General features: G+C 34.9%; 1 protein-coding gene across 1 annotated transcript; it reads left to right on the plus strand.

Moving 5' to 3' along the window:
- The first annotated feature begins 15,968 nt into the window (after positions 1–15,968).
- Positions 15,969–19,358, plus strand: LOC130055006 (opsin, blue-sensitive-like). Its single transcript, XM_056166149.1, has 2 exons — positions 15,969–16,593; positions 18,898–19,358. The coding sequence occupies exons 1-2, from the start codon at positions 15,969–15,971 to the stop codon at positions 19,356–19,358; spliced, it is 1,086 nt and encodes a 361-aa protein (XP_056022124.1).
- Positions 19,359–24,462: the final 5,104 nt, after the last annotated feature.

A 24,462-nucleotide genomic window follows, 5' to 3' on the forward strand; every position in this document is an offset into this window, starting at 1 on the left:
CCAGCCATCATTGTAAGATTTGTTTTGGCGGGCTTCCGTTTTAGGGAGAATTACTTAAGTATTCAAATTAATAAAAATATTGGAAAGAGATATCTCTTTCTCTTTGATAAATATCTCTTTTTCAACGATTAAAGAGATATCTCTTATACTTTGAGAGATATCTCTCTAGGAATTCTTAGAGAGATATCTCTTTAAGCGAAGAAGATATCTCTCAAAGTAAAAGAGATATCTCTCAGAGTAAAAGAGATATCTCTTTAAGTGAAAGAGATATCTCTCTAAGTGAAAGAGATATCTCTTAAAGTATAAGAGATATCTCTCAAAGTGAAAGAGATATCTCTTAAAGTGAAATAGATATCTCTTTAAGTGTAAGAGATATCTCTAAAAGTAAAAGAGATATCTCTTTAATCGTTGAAAAAGAGATATTTATCAAAGTGAAAGAGATATCTCTCTAAGTGAAAGATATCTCTTATTTAGAGAGATATCTCTTAAGATTAAGAGATATCTCTCATTTTAAAGAGATATATCTTTAAAATAAGAGATATCTCTTTAATCTAAAGATATATCTTATTTTTCGAATAAATAGTAAAAGGGCTTGCCATATACTGAGCTACTCGGCTAAGCAATTAGTTTAAAAGGAACACACATGTATTGTTGATTACTATTACCAGACGATATATGGTTTTGTCTCCGGGCTATGCATTTCTTCTCAATAGTGGTTGGTGAGAAATACACGATGTGAAAATTTACAATATTTTCATTGGTTGAATATTTTAAGCTAAATCTAATTTACGTACAATTTAACATTTTTATAAGCTTTCCAATCTTTGAAAAATGAGAAAACGAAAACGAGTGTTGTGTAGAATCGCCTTCTCGTGCTTTTCCGCCAAGCGAAGAAACAATCCGGGGCGCCTTTCCCGAGCTTGTCGGTAAGACCGGAGAAGATGCAATGTTTCGTCTATTTTCTCTTTCATTTTATTACACTGAAAGACATTTTAATTCTTTAAGCCAATTTTAAGAGCATATTTATATTTTGAATATATTCATTTATATATTTTTGCATGTCCATAACTGGTAGGGCACCCCTTCACAATTTATAAATTTTAAGGTCAAAATTCTCTTTCATACTGAAATTTTATAAAACCATCCTTGTTAATAGAACATGACTCATATTTTAGGTAACAATTTCGTTTCCTAAAAATATGATAATTTCATATAGGTGTGGAAAAGAAAGGTACTTTGCATCATATTTGCATTAAGTTCCACACCCGTATATACAAGCATCTATTTAAAGACTGTTCGTATAGATAGAAAACTTTCTTCATATTTTCATTCAAGTTTCAAATGGAAGTCAACCATGTAATATGTTAAAGTTTTCTTCATCCTTAAAAAAGGGACATGGACACGATTTGAGCTGGAAATTTTTTTAATTTTCTTTTTTTGACTTTTAACCTTTAGAATGCTTAACTAAGGTATTACTAATGATCAGCAAAAATTTGAAGGTCAGTAGTCAAGGTACATGGGAGATACAGAGGTCACAAGTCCTTGTTATGTAAACAAGGCTCGTGCCATGTTTTTGTTTACATAGGTTAAATAAACCAGTAAAAGTTTCGTTTAGAGCAGATTTTTTATTTCCAATTTATAAGTGAATTCTTAACACAATTAAATAGTTTCTAGTGTTTGGCACATCTCATTTTGTTTTAAACACACTATTTTCTATCAAACAATCTAATGTAAACAAAAACATGACACGAGCCTTGTTTACATAACAACGAATTGCGAGTGCTGTACACATATCTCACGTATAATTCAACAACTGATATTCAAATTTTGGTTGACCATTAGAAATACTTTAGTTGAGCATTGTAAACAATAAAAATGGAAAAATCAAATTTGAAAATTTTCAGCTCAAATCGTGTCCATGCCCCTTTAATACGATTGATTTATTTCTACAGATTATAAATCTCGAAGGTTAATACTAACAATAACTTCAGTCTCCAGTTAAGTACGTAATACATTAATTTTGGAAAGATATTTTTTAAAGTTATAATAACATCAATTCCACAGAAACGAAAACATTAATTCAGAAACACACGCACAGTTTGAAAACTTGTATCAAATTAGAGAAATATTTTGTAGCTTTCATATAATCACTTCCATTCACTAATACTCAGAGACTTGTGACTCTGTACGTGACTTACCAAAATATATCCATGACCATTTCAGGGGGGGGGGGGTCAACAATTTGTTAAAATAAAGTGGGGTAATTAATTAATCTTCTTTTCAAGCACCACTGGGCCAGAAAAAGCAAAACTATTATGATAGCTCTCTTAAAATATTCGGATTCAAAATGTTAAAATCTCGCTCCCCCGGGCTAGGGTGGGGCCACAATCTTGCTCCCCCGGACTAGGATGGGGCCAAAATCTTGCTCTCCCGGGCTAAGGTGGGTCTACAATAGGGGATCTTAGATAGACAGTGCCTGTTATGATTTATCAGGATAGAATACCGTTTCAATTAAAATACAATAGGGGGTTAAATTTTAAATGAGGAAATATAGGAAAAACTCTTAAAATCTTCTCAAGAACAACAGGGCCCTATTTAGTTATAGCATTATGCTAACATACTCAGGTGTTGCAGATTCCAGTTTGATCAAACCATGATCATGTAGGGTGGGGTCATAGTAAGGGAACAAAGTTTTATATCAAAATTAGATAGGGGGATTAAAAAAAATTCTGAGAATAGAGAGGCCATGATTACCAATTGTCCGTCTGTTCGAATCTAAACTTTACACATTTCTTACTTCTTCTCCAGAACCGCTTGGCTAATTTCAACCAAACTTGCCATGATGCATCCTTAGGTCAAGGACATTCACTACTGGGTCAGAAAAGACAAAACTTTTATGAAAGCTTACTTTAAAAATGTAGATTCAAATTCGTACAAATGAACCACCCCCGGGGGAGGGGAGGTCTAGGTTGTGACCACAATACCGGGGGAGGGGAGGTCTAGGTTGTGACCACAATACCGGGGGAGGGGAGGTCTAGGTTGTGACCACAATATCGGGGGGGGGGAGGGCTAGGTTGTGACCACAATACCGGGGGGGAGGGGAGGGCTAGGTTGTGACCACAATAGCGGGTCAGTTTTACACTGGGATACACAGGAAAAATCTTTTAAAATATTCTCCTCAACAACAACAGGATCTTGATCATCGTGTGATGCAGATTCAAGTTTATTGAAATCATGATCGCGGTGGGTAGGGTGAGGGCCACGATATGGGATCAAAGTTTTGTTTTAGAATATATAAGGTAAAACTTTTAAAATCTTTTTCTCGAAACAGGGTCATGATTAGTCATTGATAAGCAAGCATACTCCGGTAGTCAAGTCTGTTCATTTTGTGGCTCCTGGAGGTAGGGTGAGGTAGCAATAAGATGTCAAAGTTTTACATGGAAATATATAATAAGTCTTTAAAAATCTTCCTCTTATGAACAGCTAAACTAAGACTATCCATTCTAATAGACAGGCATCTCCAGGTAGTGCAGATTCAAAGTTGAAATCAGTGTCCCAAGGGCAGTGGTTACATTGGAAGTTTTACATGGTAATATTTAGGGAAAACTTCAAAAAATACTCTCCTCAAGAGCAACAGGGTCTTGATTATTGATGTATATAAGCATACTAAAGTAGTTCAGATTCAAGTTTATCTAAGTTTTGGCCTGACGGAGTCTCAATAGGAATCAAGGTTTTATATAAGAATAACTTTTTGAAAAAATATTCTCAAGAGCAGCAGCGCCAGTATTAGTTGAATAAATATGCCAGCGTCCCCGAGGTGTAAATTCAAGTTTCTTCAAATCAACTCCCCGGGAGTAGGTTTGGACCAAAATACGGATTAAAAGTTTTACATGGAAATGTATGTGGAAATTTTTTTAAATCCTTTTTATATGACCCAGGGGTTAGGATTGGCAGTTTTTAAAAATAATTTTCTGATGAAGAACAGAAAGATCAAGTTGACTCAGGTTAGCGTTAGGGAATGTTTGTTTTACTAGCAGTTTTGAACATGCAACCCAACACAACCTTGATATATAGGATGCGGAAACCGGGTTATTTTTAACCTGCTTTTGTGAGGTTGGGTCTGGTCAGTTCTACAGATATACATCGGCCAGCTAAATAGTAAACGGCATTGTAAGGCTGAATTAGATCACTATAGCAACCAAAGAACCTGCAAAATGCAGACTGCAAACAAGATTTTCGAAACATTCGCAATATCAAGACAACTCACCTTGTCAGCAGTCTGCCTCAGTTTAAAAATTGATCATACGTAGAACATGCTCCCGTGCTGGAGACACAAACACAATAAGCAAAATCACCATACAAACACAGAAAACTGAAGATGTAGAAAGGAAATCATTATGCCTTCCACAAAACCGAGCTGCTAGCGCCCAAACCCAACAAAACATCCAAACAAGAAGCAGACATGGACGACCCTGCGGTGTCCTCCACCTCGAGTCCACTGGTATACACTGAATCGACACGCATCGTCAACAGAAAAAACACGCCGTCGACGTATTTTTAGGTTGCTTCATTCGAGTCTTAATTACGTATGTAAAACTTGATCTAAATTTTTACCTATATGAAAATAGTCCGGAACTTTAAAGAGATTAAATTTCAGAAACGTTTTGAAGGTCTGTAATGACGAATCATTTTCTATTGTTGTTGGTAATTGATTTCAAGGGCGAATAGTTGATGGAAAGAAGGAATCATGATACGTCTTTTTTCTGTGGGGATGTCTTGTGTTATGACGTGGTTTAATCTACTGTTGATGAATACAGTGTAATTGTAATATATTTTGGGAAGTCGAATTAAGCTACATTTTTCACGACGATGCCATCCAGGTTCTTTGTACATCACTAGTATCTGTTACCTCCTGTAGCTATTCTTGCCGTTTCTAATTATATATTTCCAATTTATTCTGTCATTTTTAGAAAAAAAAAGTTATCCCACATAAAACCAGCATATTCTACCATGTGGTCTAAGGAAGAAGAAGTAAAGTTTTCATATCAAGAGTAGATTAAATTTTTCGTTACATACTGAATCGGGTGTATGCATCTTTGTGCAGGTTCCATAATTAATCATATGATAGAATAACACTCAAGTGTTTGTAGGACTTGATCCAAATCCTGTGAAATGACAGCAAAAATGAGAGAAGGATCGAACAGGTTTTTTCTTCTAGAAACTGTCAATCATTCTGTTTCATTTAGATTGAAGTGTCCTAACCATTGCTTTTGTTATCTATCAATAAGTTTCCCTGAACTGTATGAATTTTCTACAATTTTTCATTGTGATTATCGTCTGCGAAATTCGGTATCGATTACATGTATAAGGATTCCCATTCTGGCGTGGTCCTGTGCTACAATTAATCATAAATGGGAGACTAGAGCTTAATTTAATTCACCTTGTGTCACGCTCTAGTTCATTCGAAGAAGTGCAGCAATTCAATTAAAGAAAGTTTCAATGGAATTAGAGAGTCTTCAGTTTCATTAGAGAGAAAATTAACACGGTATAAACATTAGCGATATCTCCACATCTATTTTGAAAAAAATTGAAGATATGCATAATAATTCCCTACCGACGAAGTCGAAGGGGACTTTAAGTTTGCGCCCCGTCTGCCTGTCTGCCTATCTGTCTGTCAGTCCTGCAAATCAGTTTTCCACACTTGGTTGCCCTCGAAGCGTTCATATCGTATCTGATAAATACGAATATCATTACATGAACAGTGTACATGTCAATGTTGCGTTGGTCATTGATATTAATACAACATGGTCACTACTACATGTATATGGACAGTGGGTAAATCGCCTAAACTTGCACGGGAAATATACGACCCCGCTCATCACAGTGTCCGCTGGTATGCGAACACACCACATTCAGCTGGCCAAAAGGGTATGTGTCTACCCCGCATGTAAAGTCTGGCTCCGGCGGACTGCGCGGATGAAACCAAATTGCGGTTGAACGGAAAGAAAGGCAGACAAGGAAAGCGTTGTGGAACACAAATAGGGCACAGTGAGACACAAAGAACACTGTTGGCCATCCATTGCATCTCAACCCATCTCCAGCCGTCTCGAACTGTCTTGCCACTGGACGAAGGTGGATGACGACGAGAGAGTAAAGCTGACGAACTGCGTTATTTTCCCTCACTTCAATCCAAGTCTAGCGCAAGTCCTTCCTTCAACACACTCGACGCGGCCCCTCAAAGCATTGTGGAGATGGGCGCGTGGGGAAGCAGCAGGTGAGGATACACAGGAAGCTGACAGTCACAGACCTGCACACAGGCGATTCATGGCATCACTTTCTACTGTACCGAAGCAGCAGTGTAGTTCTGCAGCCGCCTAGGTGTCTGATCAGCCATTTTTAGGATCGCTCTGCTCACCTCCATGGAGGAAGGGGCTATAAAAAGTGCCCTCAACATAGTCTGATTCATATCACCCTGGCCAGTTAACAGCGGCTGGCGGGTATCCCTCTTAGAGGTCGAACAACAACGAAGAAGACCGTGAAAGTGCTCAACCTTGCAACATGGAATGTGCGAATCCTGCTGGATAACATCAACGCAAACAGACCAGAAAGAAGAACTACACTGGTCACCAGAGCTTGATACAACGTGGATATAGCAGCCCTCAGTGAAACACGCTTTGCAGATAAAGGACAGCTAACAAAATTGAACGGCGGATACAACTTTTGTAGTGGCCGAAACAGTACCGAACGACGTGAGGCAGGTATGTGGATTGTCATCAAATTCCATTTTGGCACGCAAGCTTGTCAAGCTTCCCCCGAGCATCAATGACCGTCTTATGACTCTCCAGCTGCTGATTGGAAACGAGAAGTGTGCAACACTGATCAGTGCCTATGCTCCAACGATGACAAACCCAGATGATATCAAGGAAGGTTCTATGAAGAACTGGACGCTTTCATATCAGTAGTCCCACATTCTGAGAAACTTAGGGACGTCAACGCCAGAGTAGGGACAGACCACCAGACCTGGGAAGGAATCATTGGCAAGCACGGAATCGGCAAGTGCAACAACAACGGTTTACTGCTGTGCAAAGATGTGTGCTGCGCATGACCTTGTCATAACAAACACTACATTCCGCCTACCTACCCGTAACAAGACATCTTGGATGCACCTTCGCTCCAAGCATTGGTATCTCATTGATTTTGTTATCACGAGGAAGGAGAATAGGCGGGATGTATGAGTGACGAAGGTTGTGTGTGGCGCTGAATGCTTGACTGACCACCGTCTGTTCAAGCTAAAACTCTGCATACTGCTAATGATTAGACCCCAAGGCCAAGAGACTGCCAAGAGACTGAACGTCTCCAAGCTGAAGTGCAGCAGAGTTGCAGAAGATTTCTCCAACGTTCTAGAGAATAAGGTGAAGGATACGGTGCAAGATTATGGTGCCAGCATAGAAGATCAGAGGTCTGCCTTCAGAGATGTTGTCTATTCAACCGCCTATGAACACCTCGAACCAGCCACCCGTCGTAACCAAGACTAGTTCGATGAAAATGAGAAAGAGATACAGGCACTGCTTGCAGAGACATAACAGCTCTTCGTGGCGCACCAGAATGACTCCTCCTCACAAGTCAAGAAGGATGTCCTTGTCGACCGAAGTCCAGAAGAAGCTGTGTGAGATGCAGGACACCTGGTTTAGCAACAAGGCAGATGAAATACAGGGCTTTGCTGATAGTGATGTACGGACTCTAGTCTTCCCGATCCTCGCTCCTCCTCAATGTAGATGGGACCCAGCTGCTAATAAAAAAGTAGCAGATACTGGAGCGACGGGCTGAACACTTCAACAGCATCCTCAACCGCCCAGCAGTAATCAACGCCTGTCTCCAATCAAGAACTGGACAGCATCCCCACTGGAGAAGTAGCAAAGGCTGTCAAGCAATTCTCCTGTGGCAAAGCAACGGGATCAGACCCTATTCCTGCAGAAGTATACAAGGCAGGAGGCTTCACTATGGTACAGAAACTGACTAAGCTCTTCCAGGAAATGTGGCCTGTGGAAAATTCCCTCAACAGGTAAAGGATACTAGCATTTTCCACATCTACAAGACGAAAGGCAACTGCCAGACTTGCATCAATCACAGAGGCATCTCCCTTCTGTCCATTGCTGGAAAGATTCTTGCTCCTTTGGGAGATTGTGCGAGAACGTATGGGAGCGAAGAGGACTCAGCCTCACCACCAAGCTGACAGTCTACCATGCAGTGGTAATCACAACCATCCTATATGAGAGCGAGACATGGACCGTCCTTAGCGGACATGCCAAACAGCTCAACCACCTCCACCTCAGCTGTCTTCGCAAGCTCCTTCACATCAAATGGCAAGATAAAATTCCTGACACGGATGTCCTTGAGCGTGCCAGAATGCCGTCCGAATGCCTGACTGTCGGCTGCCGAAACTAATGTTCTACGGCGAGTTATGCCAGGGCAAGCCAACAGTTGGGGGACAGAAGAAACGGTTCAAATCTTATCATTGATTATGTCAACACAGCCAACGTTCAACAACACTAAGTTGAAGTCATAGTTTTCTTCGACGTCGAAAGATGAACAGTGTTACGTTAGTCAATATGATATAACTTGTCTACCTCCCAAAAATATAACAAATCGTACTTTGTTAACATTCAGCAGGAATTAAGCACACCAGCAACTAACAACTTGCATTTCAGCCGATATATTTTGGTGTCAAAATAAAGATTTAAAGGGATTGATTCTATCTTTAATTACTCTCTTATTTAAAAAAGGAGACCCGCAGAGTCTTAACAATTATAGGCCTATTAGTCTTACAAATACTGATTATAAAATAATAGCTTTTCTTTTAGCTAATAGACTACAAAAAGTGTTGGATAAAGCAATACATGTTAATCAATCAGCTTATATAAAAGGGAGAAATATAGCTCTGAATGCAAGGTTAATTATTGATATTTTTGAATATTGTGAAGAAAATTATATAGAATCAATAATGTTATTTCTTGATTTCCAAAAAGCGTTCGACTCTGTGGAATGGAACTTCATGACGAAAGTTCTTAAAAAATTTAACTTTGGCGAAAACTTTCTCAAATGGGTCAACATACTATACAATAAACCTATATTTAAAATAAAAAATAATGGATGGATGTCCAAAACATGCAATATACAGAGAAATATAAGACAAGGATGTCCCATCTCTGCAATATTATTTCTTTTTGTTATAGAAATATTAGCGGTAAATATTAGATCGAATTCAAATATTAATGGATTTCAAAAACCAGGAATGACTAACAGTATTAAGATTATACAACATGCAGATGATTGTACTCTTCCTCTTAAAGATGAAACCTCTCTAAAACATTCTTTAAAAGTCATAGCAAAATTCAGCAATGTTTCGGGTATGTATTTAAATATGTCAAAAACAGAATGTATATTAACGGGTCCTCACAAATATCATTATAAACAAATTAGAAATGTTAACGTAAACAATGATAGCATAAAAACTCTTGGAATTTATATAGGACACAACAAAGAAATATGTTATAAAAACAATTGGACAAAAATTGTAGATGACTTAGAAAAACTGTTTGAATCATGGAAAAAAAGAAAACTAACCATTTTTGGTAAAGTTTGTGTCATCAATAGCCTAGCAATATCAAAGATTATATATGTTGGATCAGTTCTGAGCTTTCCAAATGAAGAAGTAATTAAGAAATTTCAAAGTTTGTTATATAACTATATATGGAACAAAAGAGATAGAATTAAAAGAAATACACAGATTGGAAATGTCCTAAAGGGAGGCATTGGAATTGTCGATGTATCTTTGAAATTAAAATCCATAAAAGTATCTTGGATAAACAGGATTTCAAGCGAGAGAAACTCTCTATTCTTTTTTGTAGATAGTTTGTGCAAAGAAAGAGACTTTGATTTTGAATATCTATGTAAAACAAATATTACGAAATCAAATGATTATCAAATAATGGAACATTTTCCTCTATTCTACAAGGAAATGCTTGTATTTTTCAACGAATGTAAAAAAAATAAAAAACAATTTTATCTGAATGCATTATTGAAAGAACCGTTGTGGTGTAATAAAAATTTTATGTACAAAAACAAGCCAATATTTTTTCATAATTGGCTGAGGAGCGGTTTTAAATTTTTGAATGATATTGTAAATGAAAATGGCATAAAACCTTTGGAATGGTTTGATGACAAACTTATATGTAAAAAAAACTGGATGTGTGAATATATGATTATAAAAACAGTTATAACAAAAACCTTCAAAAGTTATGAATATTCAAATATACGATACGAAAACATTTTTCATGGGAGTACATCATACGATTTATTATGTAAAGGACATGTTAAAGTGTGTGATATCAATTCAAAGTTGATTTACGAAATTCTTTGTCATGAAAAATTTATACCTCCATTACACCAAACATATTACGGAAAGGTTTTTGAAATAACAAAAACGGCTTGGAAATCTATTTATGAACAAAAAATCTTATCCATAAGAGACAGAAGTATATCAGAATTTAATTATAAATTATTAAATAATCTATTGTGTAACAGAGAATTGCTGAAGAAATGGAAGATAGTAGAAAATGATTTTTGTGTCTTTTGCAGAGATGCTAAAGAAAACAATGAACATCTTATCTTAAAATGTAAAAATGTTTCTCATATATGGGACATTGTTAAACAAATTTTAAAATTTGATATATCGTGGAAAACAATTGTGATAGGATTTTACTATGAAAACAATGAAAAGACACTCTTTTTGAATAGCATAATATCTCTTATTGCCTGTAAAATATACAAGTATAAAATGTATTGTAGATTAGATAACAAAGACGAAAAACCTCAAGAAATATGTAACCACATAAAAAGTAAATTGAATTTTTATACAGAAGTGTACACAAAAATTCAGGATAAAAAATATGCTAAAGTTATGAAAGCAATTAAAGACAAATTGTAATTTATACACCTTTGTAGGTATGACTTTTTATAATATGAAACCTGACAAATATCTGACTATGCACATTTTTAACTATGTTACAATGTGAGTTTATTTTGAACAATTTGAATTGATTACAAACAACTATATTTCTATATCAAATAAAATTTTGTAATAAACCTTTTATATACTGGTATTTTGCAAAAAGTTCCCACTATGAGGAGGGGTCCTGTCCTCCTATAGTGCTGCCATGGGGGTTGTGATATGAACTTTTGAATTGTTAACCCCGCATATGGCAGTTTCAGGTTCTTTATGTACATAATTATATTGTTGTGTTGTTGGTTTTTCCGTAAAAATAAGAACCTTTTTTGCCATAACATGTTAATAAATTTTGTTATATAACAGTATATTATATGTGTGTGTGTTTGTATGTATGCATATATGTTTGTGTTTTCTATATGTAGAAATTTATATGATAAAGTTATATATATGTATATGTATGCCTATATACATCTAATCCAAGGGGCCCCTGGCACCCTAGGTAAAGATTATAAGGGGGTCTCTGCGGAGACTTTACCCCGAAATAGTAATGTATTTTGGAATTAAAGACTGATATATGTGAAAAAAAAAAAAAAAAAAAAAAAAGGGATTGATTCACGATTTTCCCCAAAACTTTGATTTTCACTTTTTATGATAAAGATATACTGTCTAATGTTTTTAAAAGGTTTCACAGGAAAATTAAGGTTATACATTATCACTGAAGCTCATTTTCGAGAGTTTATTTTTTGTTTTGTAAACAAAGGATGTGGTATTTTCTTATTTACAAAGTTTTCAACAGAAATCGATATCGATCAAAGTTTATCATATTTATCACATTTCAAGTATTTTTAGGTAAAATATGTCATTTTAAAGTGAAATTTCTAACGATGTAAAATCGAGATACTTTAAATGAAAGGCGAAGATAACGAACAGTGATCAATCTCATAACTCCCACAAGCAATGCTAAATACAGAGTTGAGCAAACACGGACCCCTGGATATACAGAGGTGGAATCAGGTGCCTAGGAGGAGGAAACACCCCCTGTCGACGGGTAACATCCGCTGTGAGTCCTATATCCCGATCAGGTAAATGGATTTATCTGTAGTCAAAATCAGTGTGCCATGAACGGTCTAACAATCAGTATGAAGCACGTCAGACAGCATTTGACCCAATGCTAGGTTGTATTGACGAACTAGATCGTTATAACGACCATATAATTTGCGAAATGCTGACTTCAAACGAGACTGTTGAAACCCCTGTACCATCAACTTGTTGGTCAGTATCTGCCTCGAATTAAAAACTGACTATACGCAGAATCAGTTGAGAGATATAAACACCATATGCAGGTGATAATAGAATATTGCTACATAAATATGGGAAGTTGACTATGGAGAAGCGGAAATCATCCGTTTGTCATACAGTTGAGTTGTCAGTTTGTCGTTAATGTCTACTTTCAATAAAATATGTAAGTATGAAACAGAAGTGGACGACTCTGTTGTGTCTTTTATTTCGAGCTCACAGGGATATATCGAATCGACATATGAATGAAAGTTATTATTGTTAATAGACAAAACTGAAGGCCACAGCAAGAGATTTTCTCTTCTCACGTAGAAGTTTTTGAATAAATTTTGCTTCATATGAATATAGAAACAGATCAGCTAATAAAGGTGCACAGCTAGTGCCTATGGGAATTCCAACAGACTGTTGGAAGACCTGATCACCAAAGACCACGAAGATATTGTCAATGAGGAAATCTAGCATATTTTTTATTTCAACTTCAGAGTACTTGTGCGTGGAATCGGAGTGGTGTTTAACAAAGTATGTTTTTGAATGACTGATCACTAGATATGAATATTTCCTTTTGTCGTTTTTGTTGAAGAAGCAACTGTTTATAATGTCAAAAAGTCTACTCTTTAATTTCTCGTGAGGAATCGTCGTGTATAGCGTTGAAAAGTCATAGGTTTTGATGTTACTGATTTGGGAAAAGTTTTGTGATTTCAAGTTTACTAAAACTTCTTTAGAATTTTTTAGAATCCACATCTGATTAACACCACTTTTGGCATATGTAGTCGCACAGTACGTTTGAAGTTTCTCCTTCATAGCTGTTAATATCAATATTTTCGTGAGAAGCAAAGATAGGGGCTTGGTAGAGCACTTACTGGGTCCAGCAATGTATCTTTGCTTGTAAGAGTTTCTATGTACTTTAGGAATCCAGTATAGGTACGGTAACTCATATTCATTCGACCCATTGACTGGGATATCAAATGTGTCTAAAATTGAAACATGGTTTTGAAGAATTTCATTTTTGAAAGGGTAGTTGGAGTATAAGTACGATTACCAAAAGTGAAATAAATGCCAAGTTCGTTTAAAATACAGTTGTAATAATAAGCCTTACAAACAAAGACTATGTTGTTACTAGCTTTGTCAGCTGGAACCAAAACATAGTCCTCATGTAATCTATCTAATTCCTTTATCACTTCTGGTTTACTAAACACAGAAGGATAGATGGTACGTATTTTTCTTTTAATATGTCTAATGCGGGATTTTGATATTCACCTTATGCTTTTAAGCCATTGTGACAATGTATCAAGTTTTTTTCATATTTAGCCCATCGTCTGGCATAATCTTCAACAGAATTCATAATAGAGATGAAGTTCTATCGCCAATTAAAAGACCGATGTTCTCTGTATTTAGGACCTTTTAAAATAAGTGATTTGAGGTCCTCATTTTCAACTATATCAACATCACCAGTAATATCATGCTGGACTATAGTTGAAAGGAGATGAAGAATAAGAACACGTAGGTGGATTAAGTATAAGATGGTCTAATCTAGACACTGCAAAAATTTGTAAAGATAAAAAGACTTGATTCTTTGTTTACATAACACAAAATTAAGGCTAATACTGCTCTTATTATTGCATTCAGAAAGTTCAAATTTTGCCTGTCAACATTGAATGAGCCATATTTTAATGTTTAGCATAAAAAATAATAAAACAAACATTCAAAAAGCGTGAACCAGACCCTTTAATCTTATGTCATAACACTCGGAAATATCAAAACAATTCGGAAATATCAAAACAATGATCCCGTGGGAATCCGGGTGAGAATAGGTCCTCAGTACCCCTTTGCTTGTCGTCAGAGGCGACTAAATGGGGCGGTCCTTCGGATGAGACTGCAAAAACCGAGGTCCCGTGTCACAGCAGGTGTGGCACGATAAAGATCCCTCCCTGCTCAATGGCCATAAGCGCCGAGCATAGGCCTACATTTTGCAGCCCTTCACCGGCAGTGGTTACGTCTCCATATGAGTGAAATATTCTCGAGAGTCCCTCTCGAGAATTTGAATAATAATATTCAATCAATGCAAGGTGGAGATAACGAACAGTGATCAATCTCATAACTCCTATAAGCAATACAAAATAGATAGTTGGGCAAACACGGACCCCATGACACACCAGAGGTGGGATCAGGTGCCTAGGAGAAGTAAACATCCCCTGTTGACCGGTCACACCCGCCGTGAGCCCTATATCCTGATCAGGTAAACGGAGTTATCCGTAGTCCAAATCAGTGTACCAAGAACGGCTTAACAATCGGTATGAAACACGTCAGACAGCATTTGACCCAATGCGAGGTTGTATTGACGAACTAGATCGTTATAACGACCATAGAATTTGCGAAATGCTGACTTCAATCGAGATTGTTGAAAACTTGTTTGTCAGTAGCTTACCTCGATTTAAAATCTGACTATATCCAGAACAAGCTCTTGCATATCGAATCAGTTGAGATATATAAACACCATATGCAGGTGATAATGGAATATTGCTACACAAATATGGGAAGTTGACGATGGAGAAGCTGAAATCATCCCGTTTGTCATACAGTTGAGTTGTCAGTTTGCCGTTAATGTCTACTTTCAATAAAATATCGAAGTATGAAGCAGAAGTGGACGACTCTGTGGTATCAATCAAAACAATGACATTGAAAAATAAGATACATAGAACAATTTAAGTATGTGTAAATTCAGATTTCATTACATGCACGGACCTTTAAAAAAGTACTCTAATGGAATTTCCTTTCAATTTCAAATATTTTGCAAGATTAAATAGTTTAAAATCAGCATTTCGTAAACTTTATGATCTTTATAATGATCTAGTTTGTCAATACAACCTATCTTTGGGTCAGTTTGCCAAGAACAGCCTATGGTATGAAACACATCAGACAGCATTGGACCCAATGATAGGCTAACCTTAATTTTAAATGAGACTGTTGAAACTCCTGTAACGTTAACTTGTTTGTCAGTATCCTGCCTTGTTTGCCCAACTCTTCGTTTTGTATTCCCTAAAGGTTCGTTATCTTCACCTTTCATTGCTACAATTTAATAGATAGTCATTGAATTAAAGCCGAGAAATATTTTGACCTTTGGCTGTTTGGACATTGCTCTTGGAGACTATATTGTAGTAACTCGCTAATTCTCTTGGGAATTTGCCTAGTTTTGCTCATAGCTGGCAACTACCATGCATGAAAACACTCAAAACAAGGCACATTCCTGTACCCAAATGTTGAATACTAGCTAGACCATGGGCATTTTCAAGGAAGATATGTTGCTTTACATTTATATATTATATATTGTGAAAAATCAGCAGAGGCATAATCAGGCTTAACACGAATATGAGTTAAATCCCGTTATGGAAATAAATAGATACGAAGTTGCGAAGCACTGATCAACACACAGTGGCAATGCAGTCGTTTATATACTGTTGGAACGTGCAAATACAATTTTAATCATTTATGCATAAAAGCATACGCATTTAATTTAGAAATTATGTGTAGTGATTTTCATTCAACAATACAGGCAGAAAAAAATATATCATGAAGTAAATGGATACCCAGTATTTGAAATTACAAAATCCTTTCTGTCTTCATTTTTAATTTGATCTATGCATATCCTTATTTCAGCTGCTGAACCATGAATTCTACACAGGACACTACGGAAATAGAAGCGTTTCTCGGACTAAGGACAGGTCGGTTACCGGCTGCCGTGTTCATTGTCATGGCTATTGTCTTTGGGTTGCCTGGAAATTGCATCTCATTATACATATTTTTATTTCGCATGGAAAAGAAATCCACCTACGTCATCTTTGTGTCTTTCTTGGCCATGTTCGATGTCTTGACCTGTGCTGTGCACATGCCCCTAGAACTCATTGACCTCGTGTTCCCCTTTCATATTCCAGAGTGGTTGTGCAAATGTTTTCGATTCAATAACGGTGTGCTGTTCATGGGGTCTCTGATGACGTTGCTAGTGATTGCGGTTTCGCGTTATCGTCATATCGTCCATCCTCTCAAAGAGAAAATGTCCATAACCACAGCAAAACGATGTTGCGGGACAGTTTTCGTATTTTCCATTTTCAGCGCGGTCCCAGCTTTAGTTTTCAATGGGAACTATGCAGTTTCTATCGGAAACTCAACAGCGACAATATGCTATATTTCAGACGAGGCACTGACAACGATTTTCCCGGCTCTCTATCTTGGTTTCTACTGGTTAGTTTACTGTGCATCTGTAATCATTTTAAGCATGACTTACCTGGTCATCGGTAAAACTATCAGAAAGGCACAAATTGAGCGTTTGCAGATGCAACATAATATATGTTTTACTCCTAGCAACACCAATGTTCAACCCATGACCGAAGCAATGAAATGCCAAATAGAGCAAAGGATCCACAGCATCGAGAGAAAGTCAACAAAAAATCCCAACAACAGTGTCAAATTAAAGAATAGGAAGACGAAAGTGTTGTTTTTGATTACACTCCTGTTCATCTTGGCTTATCTCCCCTATGTCTCTATTGGAGTGGTGCTTACTCTGCACAGGGATTTCAAAGAAAACCTGTCCATTCATCAGGAAGCGATTTATAGGGTCGCAATACGGTTACCGCTCATAAACCACGTGGTAAACCCAGTCATTTATGGATTTTGTGACCAAGCTTTTAAGAAACATTTTAAGTCATTATTTCATTGCAGTTATTGAGAGACCATTGTCATGTGTCAACACCAAAAAAATGTCCTTGCAGTCATTCAACTGTCACCAGAACGTTGTTTCAAGATCTCGATATTTGGGCGTTGTATATGTAAGAACAGTCAAATGTAATGCACTAAAGTATACACTAAACGAAATTCTTGGAATTTTCATGCATAGGCAATCAGCTGTTGTGAAGGGATAACTCCACTACACGTTATCTTTATTGTTGGGTAATGTGTACCATGTCTACGTCACTGTCTACACGTTTTCTTTATTGTTGGGTAATGTGTACCATGTCTACCAGAATATAGATGACCATCCTAGGAGTGTAGAAATTGTGTGTACAATTATTTATTGTTTTTTAAAGTTCTGCATTTGCTCCATATCCATTGATGCCTTGACACATGTTTAATATACAGTGCATCTAGATGTATTCATTCTTTTCTTTGTGAATTAAATTTATGTTGTATTCAGAAAATAAATGGTACTACATCAATGTAATATACTTTTATTTCAAACATAGATTTGATGTGTCAGTTAGCGAATATGTAATACATAATAGGATTTGACATCAATTCATCACTGCAAGATATCATCACATCAAGAAGCAGAGGTATTAATTCAAATGTACACTGGAATACGTATGTTGTATTACTTGTTTCCTTTTGTAAACATTTATGTTGAGAGCTGATAAAGGTAAAGATAATGTTATGGGTCAGAATGACCCATGACCAGCAGAAATCAATCACAGAAAATTAAAGGATTTAACAATTTATCTACAGAAAATATAAAAGAGAATGGAATAACAAATTACAAACTTACAATAGGTTTAATCAAAGTTCACAAAAAACAACGTCTGATGGTGGATATAAATTGTCACAAATTGGCTGTTAAGTCCAATCCAAATCTAATTTTGTAGTAGTTTTCTACACCTGGTGACATTTCAATATGAGTGAAAGCCCAAATGCAATTCTGTAGAGCGCTTGCAGAGTTTTTATTACTACAAGATTTACTGTCTATTTATGTAGAGCGCTTACAGAGTTTTTATTACTACACGATTTACCGTCTATTTATGTAGAGCGCTTACAGAGTTTTTATTACTACAAGATTTACTGTCTATTTATGTGGAGCGCTTACAGAGTTTTTATATGTAGAGCGCTTACAGAGTTTTTATTACTACAAGATTTACTGTCTATTTATGTTAAAACAACACTCTTCTAGAGCATACAATCTTTCTATTCAACTCTGACAAACAATTTCTAAAAATAGAAGGTCTAGAATCGTGTCTAGGTCATAACTGTCCATCAATGTATTACACAACACACACGCGCATGCACGCACGCACGCGCGCGCACGCACGCACGCACGCACACACACACACACACACACACACACACACAGCACAACACACCTTTTAAAAAGTTTGAATGTAAAAGAAAACCTCAAGACCTATACTTGTACATAAATATCAAATTAAGGCAATAAAAATATAACAGAAAGAAGCATCTACGTGAAACTCTTGATAAGAAATCTGCAATGTCACTGTTTCCTCTGATATGCTTAATACTCTTGTAACAATGATCTCCATCTAGTGATCTTTGATTCTTGTTTGACATTTTATGCAAGAAAGTGAGAGAGTATGATCCATAAAGCAACAATTGAATACACAGTAACATTCAAACAAACATCAAAATGTTGTAAAGCTAACAACAAAGCAAGACTTATAAATAATAGAATAATTTTGTTGACCCTTTGCAAGTTTCTTTGAAAAAAAAGTAAAAAGTAACTATTGTATCTACATGTACATTGTTACTATGTTTTTGAAACAAAGCATAACCGACACTGACGTCACTAGCATCAACGGTAAGCTTATATTACTCAGAACAAACATATCCTTCAGCCGAACATGCTTTCCAACACATCAAATCCTTACGTTCTGGTGATCTTAACCGTGCAGAAGCCGTAAGTAAAGCTGAAACCGCCTTAGATGCCAAACGTGTAGGAGGTCAGGTCCTGGAATCTGATGCTTGGATTACATCTAAAGACTCCGTTATGCGGGAAATACTGGAATCTAAACTACAGCATTGTTCACAATTCAGAAGTGCTTTAAAAAAAATCAGAAAATCCGATATTCTGGTGGAATCGACGTGGGATACTTATTGGGGTAGCGGGCTGAACGTGACCGGAACATCTCATACTCTAATGCAACATTGGCCAGGTGAAAATAAGCTTGGACGTATCCTCGACGGCATGGCAGCCAAATTGCAGCGTACGGACGAAAATTCAGCTACCAACAATTCCTCTAGATCAACAAGAAACAAGCAGGGCAAAAAACAGAGTTAAGTCTACCAAACAAAAAAAAACAAAAAAAAAAAACAAAAAAAAACCGCTAGTCAGTCATACGCATGAACAAGTTAAATATTATTTCAGTGAACTGCAGGGGTTTAAATACTGCAGAAAAACGTATAAAATTTTATACCTGGATTAATGATAGCTGTTTTGATGTAATATTTATGCAAGAAACCCACTATATTGAAAAAAATGTACTAAATTATGATGCAAGGTGGAAAGGTATATCAATACATTGCTTTTCCGATTCAATTTTCAGTAGAGGAGTTTCAATATTATTTAATAAAGATTTGAATTTCAAAATACTAAATATACATAAATCTAATGAAGGCAGGAAACTCATGGTTAACATAGCATATGATGAAAAAATTATTACATTAGTTAATTTATATGCTCCAAACGATATCAATTATAGATGTGATTTTTTTAAACGGGCTAAAGAATGGATTAGTAAATATACAGCAAATTTTGATAATCTATTGATATGTGGTGACCTTAATTGCTCAACAGAAAATGAATCAGATAAAAGTGTTATAATTTAAAACAACTACTGAACAAGCTCGATTTACACGACATGTGGAAAACTATGAAAAGCGGAAAAAAAGGATATTCATGGTGTAACGGAGTAAATATCCCAACAAGTAGAATAGATTATATTTTACTATCCGATACCTTTTGTTTTCAATGTGAAAATATAAGGCTTCAAAACATTCCTGGTTCACACTCAAACGGTACTAGGATGTCTGATCATAAGTGTTTAATTTTTTCTTTGATTGTAAATGAAAACCTTAGAGGTCCAGGATACTGGAAATTTAACACATCTTTAATTGAAAATGAAACCTTCATGAACGAAATGAATACATTCCTGAAAAACTATAATTTCGATAAAGAAAATGCACTAGATTCATGGGAAAATTTGAAAAGGAATATAAAAACAAAATGTATAAATTTATCGAAAAATATATCTAAATCTTACAAAAACAAAATAAATTCTATTCAAGGAGAAATAAGTAAGATAGAAGACTTGCCATATGAAAAAATAGATATGAATAGAAAAAGAAAATTAGAAAATGAATTGACAGAATAAATAAACAAAAAGGCAAAAGGTGCACAGGTAAGATCAAGGGCAAAATGGATTGAAGAGGGAGAAAGAAATACCTCTTATTTTTTAAATTTAGAAAAGAGACGACAAATATCAAATGTGATAAAATCATTAAAAAATGAAAAAGGTACAGTTTTTGATGAAGATGAAATATTAGATTCTACATGCAATTTTTATGAAAAATTGTATACATCAAATAATGAAAATGATAATAAAGTGAATGAATATTTAAGTAATATACAATTAGAATATAGTCTAAATGATGAAGAAAAAAATGAATTAGACACCCTTCCCTCACTATCAGAATGTACAGAAACAGTATTCATTTTGAAAAAAAATAAATCACCCGGATCTGATGGATTACCGTGTGAATTCTATCAAACTTTCTGGGAAAACATAAAACAACATTATTATTGCACTCTTCAAGAGATCTTCCAAAAGTATACAATGACATATTCACAAAGACTATCTTTAATTACTCTCTTATTTAAAAAAGGAGACCCGCAGAGTCTTAACAATTATAGGCCTATTAGTCTTACAAATACTGATTATAAAATAATAGCTTTTCTTTTAGCTAATAGACTACAAAAAGTGTTGGATAAAGCAATACATGTTAATCAATCAGCTTATATAAAAGGGAGAAATATAGCTCTGAATGCAAGGTTAATTATTGATATTTTTGAATATTGTGAAGAAAATTATATAGAATCAATAATGTTATTTCTTGATTTCCAAAAAGCGTTCGACTCTGTGGAATGGAACTTCATGACGAAAGTTCTTAAAAAATTTAACTTTGGCGAAAACTTTCTCAAATGGGTCAACATACTATACAATAAACCTATATTTAAAATAAAAAATAATGGATGGATGTCCAAAACATGCAATATACAGAGAAATATAAGACAAGGATGTCCCATCTCTGCAATATTATTTCTTTTTGTTATAGAAATATTAGCGGTAAATATTAGATCGAATTCAAATATTAATGGATTTCAAAAACCAGGAATGACTAACAGTATTAAGATTATACAACATGCAGATGATTGTACTCTTCCTCTTAAAGATGAAACCTCTCTAAAACATTCTTTAAAAGTCATAGCAAAATTCAGCAATGTTTCGGGTATGTATTTAAATATGTCAAAAACAGAATGTATATTAACGGGTCCTCACAAATATCATTATAAACAAATTAGAAATGTTAACGTAAACAATGATAGCATAAAAACTCTTGGAATTTATATAGGACACAACAAAGAAATATGTTATAAAAACAATTGGACAAAAATTGTAGATGACTTAGAAAAACTGTTTGAATCATGGAAAAAAAGAAAACTAACCATTTTTGGTAAAGTTTGTGTCATCAATAGCCTAGCAATATCAAAGATTATATATGTTGGATCAGTTCTGAGCTTTCCAAATGAAGAAGTAATTAAGAAATTTCAAAGTTTGTTATATAACTATATATGGAACAAAAGAGATAGAATTAAAAGAAATACACAGATTGGAAATGTCCTAAAGGGAGGCATTGGAATTGTCGATGTATCTTTGAAATTAAAATCCATAAAAGTATCTTGGATAAACAGGATTTCAAGCGAGAGAAACTCTCTATTCTTTTTTGTAGATAGTTTGTGCAAAGAAAGAGACTTTGATTTTGAATATCTATGTAAAACAAATATTACGAAATCAAATGATTATCAAATAATGGAACATTTTCCTCTATTCTACAAGGAAATGCTTGTATTTTTCAACGAATGTAAAAAAAATAAAAAACAATTTTATCTGAATGCATTATTGAAAGAACCGTTGTGGTGTAATAAAAATTTTATGTACAAAAACAAGCCAATATTTTTTCATAATTGGCTGAGGAGCGGTTTTAAATTTTTGAATGATATTGTAAATGAAAATGGCATAAAACCTTTGGAATGGTTTGATGACAAACTTATATGTAAAAAAAACTGGATGTGTGAATATATGATTATAAAAACAGTTATAACAAAAACCTTCAAAAGTTATGAATATTCAAATATACGATACGAAAACATTTTTCATGGGAGTACATCATACGATTTATTATGTAAAGGACATGTTAAAGTGTGTGATATCAATTCAAAGTTGATTTACGAAATTCTTTGTCATGAAAAATTTATACCTCCATTACACCAAACATATTACGGAAAGGTTTTTGAAATAACAAAAACGGCTTGGAAATCTATTTATGAACAAAAAATCTTATCCATAAGAGACAGAAGTATATCAGAATTTAATTATAAATTATTAAATAATCTATTGTGTAACAGAGAATTGCTGAAGAAATGGAAGATAGTAGAAAATGATTTTTGTGTCTTTTGCAGAGATGCTAAAGAAAACAATGAACATCTTATCTTAAAATGTAAAAATGTTTCTCATATATGGGACATTGTTAAACAAATTTTAAAATTTGATATATCGTGGAAAACAATTGTGATAGGATTTTACTATGAAAACAATGAAAAGACACTCTTTTTGAATAGCATAATATCTCTTATTGCCTGTAAAATATACAAGTATAAAATGTATTGTAGATTAGATAACAAAGACGAAAAACCTCAAGAAATATGTAACCACATAAAAAGTAAATTGAATTTTTATACAGAAGTGTACACAAAAATTCAGGATAAAAAATATGCTAAAGTTATGAAAGCAATTAAAGACAAATTGTAATTTATACACCTTTGCAGGTATGACTTTTTATAATATGAAACCTGACAAATATCTGTCTATGCACATTTTTAACTATGTTACAATGTGAGTTTATTTTGAACAATTTGAATTGATTACAAACAACTATATTTCTATATCAAATAAAATTTTGTAATAAACCTTTTATATACTGGTATTTTGCAAAAAGTTCCCACTATGAGGAGGGGTCCTGTCCTCCTATAGTGCTGCCATGGGGGTTGTGATATGAACTTTTGAATTGTTAACCCCGCCATATGGCAGTTTCAGGTTCTTTATGTACATAATTATATTGTTGTGTTGTTGGTTTTTCCGTAAAAATAAGAACCTTTTTTGCCATAACATGTTAATAAATTTTGTTATATAACAGTATGTGTGTGTGTTTGTATGTATGCATATATGTTTGTGTTTTCTATATGTAGAAATTTATATGATAAATTTATATATATGTATATGTATGCCTATATACATCTAATCCAAGGGGCCCCTGGCACCCTAGGTAAAGATTATAAGGGGGTCTCTGCGGAGACTTTACCCCGAAATAGTAATGTATTTTGGAATTAAAGACTGATATATGTGAAAAAAAAAAAAAAAAAAAATTATATTACTCAGAACAATATGGGACTAAAGGAACTGGACTACTCATCAGGACAGATTTAATTTTTAGAAATGATTCCTCGCATTTCTTTCTTCATTTGAATTTAATCCTCTTTTGCATTAGATTGGTAAGTGGATCATCTATTGAGGAAAAAATTGGGGGGGGGGGGGGGGAATTCTGTAATAACCATTCATTCCAAAAAAAATCTCATTAACTTTTTTTGTTTATAGGAATCGCGAACCTTGTAATAGCTCCCACTTTAGCCATAATAGATGTAACATGACCTTGACCTAATCCATGACCTAAATATTCATACAGTAGCATGAAAAATATAGCTCTTTGCAAGATTCACAGTCAAGTTCGCTTTAGTCAGAATGTCGAAGTAGCGCTTGATTCGGAGACGTTACTCCCTCCCTCATGCATAGCTCTTATCCTTGGACGAATTTGGCTCCACCTGTTTGGCACGCTGTTTTTGGCTATATTTAGATCTAAAACTTCATAGTTATTTCGGATTATCTTTGGCACGCTGTTTTTGGCTATATTTAGATCTAAAACTTCATAGTTATTTCGGATTTCAAACATTTCGGTTGAGCATCACTGAAGAGACATTATTTGTCGAAATGCGCATCTGGTGCATCAAAATTGGTACCGTATAAGTTTTACATTATGACCCCTGGGTCGAG

The sequence above is a fragment of the Ostrea edulis genome, chromosome 5, assembly GCF_947568905.1.
Source record: "Ostrea edulis chromosome 5, xbOstEdul1.1, whole genome shotgun sequence".
In the NCBI taxonomy this organism is placed as follows: Eukaryota; Metazoa; Mollusca; class Bivalvia; order Ostreida; family Ostreidae; genus Ostrea; species Ostrea edulis.